We start from the raw sequence: 6,219 nt of genomic DNA on the forward strand, positions 1-6,219 counted from the left end.
CGTCAAACATTGTGAGAGTTGGGAGTGGTATCTGCTCCAAATATTTGGTATTTAAAAAATTCTATAGTTTTTCTTCATTTTTTTTTTTTGCGGTGCTATTTGTCGATAAGATCACTATTTCAATTTTATGGATTTTTACAAAATAAAATATCGAAATTCAGGTGTATCGTATATATACACCTATCAGATATATCAGATATCAAGCTGTTACGGCCAAGCTACACGTACCGGACGATGCTATAAATCCGTTAAAGTCAACTGTCAAATCCCATACAAAATCGGCCCGCTGTGATCCGACATGGCCCGGCCCGACGCAAATCTCTTGTCTGCGGTCCTACGTTTTATGGCATCGTCCGATGTCGTCCGGTACGTGTAGCTTGGCCGTAATGCGAGGGCTCTGGGGCGGTGAACTTGTATGGCGTGCGAGCCCTCGCGCGCCCTCGCTAATCGCTTGCATGTCGTCGCAAATCGTCAATTGCATGGCGAGAAGAGAGTTATTAGAGCGACAATTCCGTGCGATTGTCATCACTCTTTTGTTTCATTGCGATAAGCGGCGTAGCACATGTCGTTCTCGTTCTCTTTCCTACCTCATTCGTTCTCAAGAGAATCACTGAGCGTCAGTGTTGGGAAAACTGAGCGCAGCACCGCTACTCAACCCTGTCGCCACGTGACAAGGGCTTGACGTACGCGTTCGGCTAAGCTCGGCGCTGCTCGACTAAGTTCGGAAATGAAGGGCTCGGGATCGCTCTCTTCATCTTTTATCCGCCGACCCGGACGGACGTAGCTCGTGCTCGTCCCGTTTTATCTCGTACAGTGCGTGTCTTGTAAACGCGTCTATTTTATGTACTAGTTAATTTGTAAAATAAATAAGTAATAAGTGGCAAACCATAAAAGTGGCGACGAGTAAAAAGGAAAAAGACATTAGTAGTGAAAAAAGTGTAAAGTAATACGTGTGCAAAATTCCGTCAACGCGTAAACGGCGCCGAAAGGACACGAGTCCGGAAGACATCGAGATGGATGAAGAGCAGCGAAGACTTTCGCAGCATTTCGAGGTTCCGGGACCGGTGTTTCTGCAACCGGTAAATGGTCAGCCCCTCCTGCCCAACGCTCCTGCCATGGATCAGCCCACGGGAGTCCAACCATCGACAAGCCAGCAATCGCCATCGTTCCAGCCAGCGACAAGCCAGCAAGCGCCATCGTTCCAGCCAGCGACAAGCCAGCAAGCGCCATCGTTCCAGCCAGCGACAAGCCAGCAAGCGCCATCGTTCCCGCAAGCCACAAGCCAGCACCCGCCATCGCTGTCGAATTCATCCGCAAACGGTGAGCCTTCAATGATCCAATTAATGCAACTTTTGCAACATCAAATGCAACAGCAACAGAAAATGCAGCAAATGCAGCAACAGTTGATGACAAAATTAATGCAGCAGCAGCAGCAGCCGGTATCACAACCGGTAACAGCATCACACACACAGCAGCAGTTCCAGCCGGGTCCACCCAACCCGGAGCAAATCCTTGATGCATTGGCCAGTAACATCACCGAGTTCCGCTTCGAGGCCGAAGCCGGAATCACGTTCGAGGCCTGGTACTCACGGTACGAGGATTTATTCATCAATGATGCTGCACGGATTGACGATTCCGCAAAGGTGAGGCTGCTCATGCGTAAGCTGGGTGCAATGGAGCACGAAAGGTACGTTAATTTTATATTACCCCGTTATCCTCGTGATTTTACGCTAGAAGCCACAATCGAGAAGCTAAAATCAATTTTTGGCAAGGCTGAATCGCTACTAAGTAAGCGTTATAAGTGCATGCAGCTCAATAAATCCCGTTCCGAAGATTTTCTGGTGTACGCGTGTCGTGTCAATCGAGCGTGTGTCGATTTCCAGCTAAAAGGGATGAGCGAAGAGCAGCTTAAGTGTCTCGTTTTTGTGTGTGGGTTAAAGGAGGAAACGGATAAAGATTTTCGGCTCAAATTGCTCACTCGCATAGAAGAGCGCGCTGATGTAACACTCGAGCAGCTTTCGGCGGAGTGTAACCGTATTGCAAATTTAAAACTCGACAATGCAATGATTGTGGGCGAAAAGGGAGAGCAAGTGTATGCAATACAAAATGGCGATCGGCAGAACAAGCCGAATTTTCGCGCAAAGGGATCACGCCCGCGCTGGGGAAATCACGATGGCCGATCAGGAAACGATAAGCCGTCCAATCCTTGTTGGCTGTGCGGTGAACTGCATTGGGTAAAAGATTGTCCGCAAGCTACACAAAAGTGTCGAGTATGCAACAAGGCTGGTCATCGGGAAAATCGCTGTCGCAATCGAAAAGGTGTTCGCCGGGGAAGAAATCAATTTTTTTCTACTAATACCGTTAGGGTGTGCAGCGTACAAGCAAACCGCAAATTCGTCAATGTATCCATCAATGGAACGGTCATACTCCTGCAGTTGGATACAGCGTCTGACATAACCGTCATAGACGAAACAGCATGGAGGAAATTGGGGCAACCATCATTGGTGAAGCCTTCAGTAAATGCGAAAACTGCCTCTAACGAAGAACTGAAGCTTTTGGGGGAATTTTCATCAACAGTTTCAATAAATAATGTCACAAAACCAGCGATCATTCGCGTGGCGCCGGGTGAGCTTCTTTTATTAGGAGCAGATCTAGTGGATCTTTTCGAGCTTGCATCAGTTCCTATGAATACGTTTTGTGCTACAATTTCTACTCACACGCATATCCCTGAGAATCTGCAGAAAAGTTTTCCGGAAGTTTTTAATGGCACGGGGCTCTGCACGAAAGCGCAAATCAGATTGCAGCTGAAAGAAAATAGTCGACCCGTTTTCCGTCCAAAACGGCCAGTTGCATATGCAATGCAGGCAGTAGTCGACGATGAGCTCGAACGGCTAGAAAAAGCTAAAATAATAACGCCGGTTGATTACTCCGACTGGGCCGCTCCAATCGTCGTCGTTCGTAAGAGCAATGGTAACGTTCGAATATGTGGTGATTATTCGACCGGGCTAAACGATGCGTTGCAACCTCATGAGTATCCCCTACCATTGCCAGACGATATTTTTGCGAAATTAGCCCACTGCCAATATTTCAGCAAAATAGATTTGTCGGACGCTTTTTCGCAAGTCGAGATCGAGGAGTGTTACAGACCTCTCTTGACGATAAACACGCATCGGGGACTTTACCATTATAACCGTTTGCCTCCCGGCATAAAAATCGCGCCCGCGGCTTTTCAACAAATCATCGACACGATGCTCGCCGGTCTGCACGATACGTCAGGTTACATGGACGACGTAGTCGTTGGGGGCAAAACCGAAATAGAGCACGATACAAATTTGGCCAATCTGCTTCAACGCATAAGGGAGTTTGGATTCACTATCCGTGCCGAGAAATGTGCATTTAAGATGCAGAAAATCGAATACCTCGGCCATATAATCGATCGTAATGGAATCAGACCCAACCCGACAAAGATAAATGCGATTAATAATTTACCAGCACCAACAAACATACAGGAGGTTCGCTCATTTTTGGGTGCTATTAATTATTATGGCAAATTTGTTCCCAGGATGCGGGATTTGAGGTACCCCCTGGACGAGTTATTAAAGGACGGTAACCAGTTCCTCTGGACGAAGCAGTGCGAGGAGGCCTTCAACAAATTTAAACATATTTTAACATCTGACCTGCTTTTAACTCACTATGACCCTAGAGCTGAAATCATCGTAGCCGCAGATGCCTCCTCCGTCGGACTGGGTGCAACAATAAGTCACACATTTAAAGACGGGTCAACAAAAGTGGTTCAACACGCGTCCCGTGCATTAACAAAAGCCGAAGCAGCATATAGCCAAATAGACCGCGAGGGATTGGCTATCATTTTTGCGGTGACGCGTTTTCATAAAATGCTGTACGGTAGACATTTCCGGCTTCAAACCGATCATCGACCCCTGCTACGAATCTTTGGCTCCAAAAAGGGAATCCCTGTCTACACGGCGAATCGGCTCCAAAGATTCGCACTAACATTGCAGCTGTACGATTTCCACATCGAGTACATACCAACGGACAAATTCGGCAACGCAGACGTACTATCCCGGCTTATTGACAAGCATGCTAAGCCGGACCCAGAATATATGATCGCCAGCATCGAGCTTGAGGAAGCTGTAAGTTCTGTAGCCATAAAATCACTAAACACTTTTCCGATTCGTTTTAGAGAAGTTGAAAAGGCTACATGCAACGATGTTTTACTTCGTAACGTATATCGGTACGTCACGGACGGTTGGCCAAGGAACGTCACATTCGGCAAGGATCTGGCACGCTTCTACAGCCGGAAGGACGCCTTAACAACCGTTGGGAACTGCATTTTGTTCGGGGAGAGGGTAGTCATCCCCGCGGCTTTGCAGACGAGGTGCCTGAAGCAGCTCCATCAGGGACATCCAGGCATACAGCGGATGAAGGCGATAGCGCGCAGTTTCGTCTACTGGCCATCATTGGACGACGACATCACTGGCTGCGTCGCTACTTGCGATGCTTGCCAGGCCGCAGCAAAGTCTCCACGTATGTCCGCACCAGCGCCCTGGCCAAAACCATCAGCTCCCTGGCAGCGAGTGCACATCGACTACGCCGGACCAATCGATGGTGCATACTTCTTGATCGCAGTTGACGCCTTCACGAAGTGGCCCGAAATCGTGAAAACTGCAAGTATAACCTCACATTCCACAATCATTCTTTTGAGAGGAATATTTGCCAGATTCGGACCACCAGTCACACTGGTCAGCGACAACGGGACTCAGTTTACCAGTGAAGTCTTCAAGGAGTTCTGCGACGCTAACGGCATTGAACACATCACGACTGCACCGTTCCATCCCCAATCGAACGGCCAGGCCGAGCGGTTCGTGGATACCTTCAAGCGGGCCTTGAAGAAAATTCGAGTCGAGAAGGCATCGCTTGAGGAGGCTTTGGATCTGTTCCTGCAAACATACCGTTCCACCCCGAATCCAATGTTGGACCAACGCACGCCTGCTGAAGTCATGTTCAACCGGGCGACGCGGACGGTTCATCATCTGCTGCGGCCCTCACCATCACGGGAGTCTTCAGCGAATAGCGGTTTCCACAAATGGCGTCCTGGAGATTTGGTTTACGCCAAAATATTTTGCGGCAATTCATGGAGTTGGATTGCAGGGGAGATCATCCGCAGCATCGGCACCGTAATGTACGAAGTCATCACAACGGAGCAACGGAGGCTTCGGCGCCACGTGAATCAACTCCGTCGTCGTACTACAGTCTCTAGGAAACTAGGAGAGCGGGATGAAGATAATCTGCCGCTACAGATCCTGTTAGAGGAGTGGGGTTTGCCCACGGAACAAAGCTCCACTCCCTTGTCCGAGCCATCAGCGCCTGTGCCCACATCGCAGCCGGATGTCTCAGCATCATCTCCGGCAGCCCCTGTGTTTCGGGAAGCAGCACATCCATCCTTGGGTGTCGAGGACGTCAACCACCAGCAGGCACGACTACCACGACGTTCTTCTAGGAGTAGAAGACTGCCTCGTAGGTTCAGCGCGTACCGGCTGAATTAAAAGGGGGAGGTGTTGGGAAAACTGAGCGCAGCACCGCTACTCAACCCTGTCGCCACGTGACAAGGGCTTGACGTACGCGTTCGGCTAAGCTCGGCGCTGCTCGACTAAGTTCGGGAATGAAGGGCTCGGGATCGCTCTCTTCATCTTTTATCCGCCGACCCGGACGGACGTAGCGCGTGCTCGTCCCGTTTTATCTCGTACAGTGCGTGTCTTGTAAACGCGTCTATTTTATGTACTAGTTAATTTGTAAAATAAATAAGTAATAAGTGGCAAACCATAAAAGTCAGATATAAAACTGAGCGGTGAGCAAAGCCGTCACGCGGTTTCATATGATGCGGCGCTTAAAGTGTAAAAGAGCTTACGAGCCTACCCAAGTGACATTTGCTCGAAATTGTTTTACCATATCTGCTCGATTAGTACTCGATACGCCTGAAATTGTGGATTTGTATGTGATCAAGTATGTTGAAAGCGCCAAGATTTAATGTGATCGTAAATTAGACGTTCTTCTATCGATGGACGATGCCGTCGAGGTCATTTTTCATTCATAGCTATGGTTTTTTGATGAAAAACAAAAGCTAATTTTGTGTGACGTTATTTTATAAAAAATGGATATTATTTAAGTATAAAATGGGAACATGGCCAACTAAAACGATAG

The 6,219-nt window shown here is 48.4% G+C and overlaps 1 protein-coding gene across 1 annotated transcript; it reads left to right on the forward strand.

The window, feature by feature from the left end:
• The first annotated feature begins 749 nt into the window (after nt 1-749).
• LOC133391455 (uncharacterized protein K02A2.6-like) lies at nt 750-5,846 on the forward strand. The gene is made up of 2 exons (XM_061645983.1): nt 750-1,687; nt 3,704-5,846. The coding sequence occupies exons 1-2, from the start codon at nt 1,014-1,016 to the stop codon at nt 5,562-5,564; spliced, it is 2,535 nt and encodes an 844-aa protein (XP_061501967.1). The 5' UTR covers nt 750-1,013; the 3' UTR covers nt 5,565-5,846.
• The last annotated feature ends 373 nt before the right edge of the window (nt 5,847-6,219 follow it).

The sequence above is a fragment of the Anopheles gambiae genome, chromosome 2, assembly GCF_943734735.2.
Source record: "Anopheles gambiae chromosome 2, idAnoGambNW_F1_1, whole genome shotgun sequence".
NCBI classification, from domain to species: domain Eukaryota; kingdom Metazoa; phylum Arthropoda; class Insecta; order Diptera; family Culicidae; genus Anopheles; species Anopheles gambiae.

Coding starts and splice junctions, on each gene's coding strand:
- LOC133391455 (XM_061645983.1), top strand. CDS start 1,014: ATGGATGAAGAGCAGCGAAGACTTTCGCAGCATTTCGAGGTTCCGGGA. Junction 1,688..3,703: donor GGTGCAATGGAGCACGAAAG/GTACGTTAATTT, acceptor CTATGACCCTAG/AGCTGAAATCATCGTAGCCG.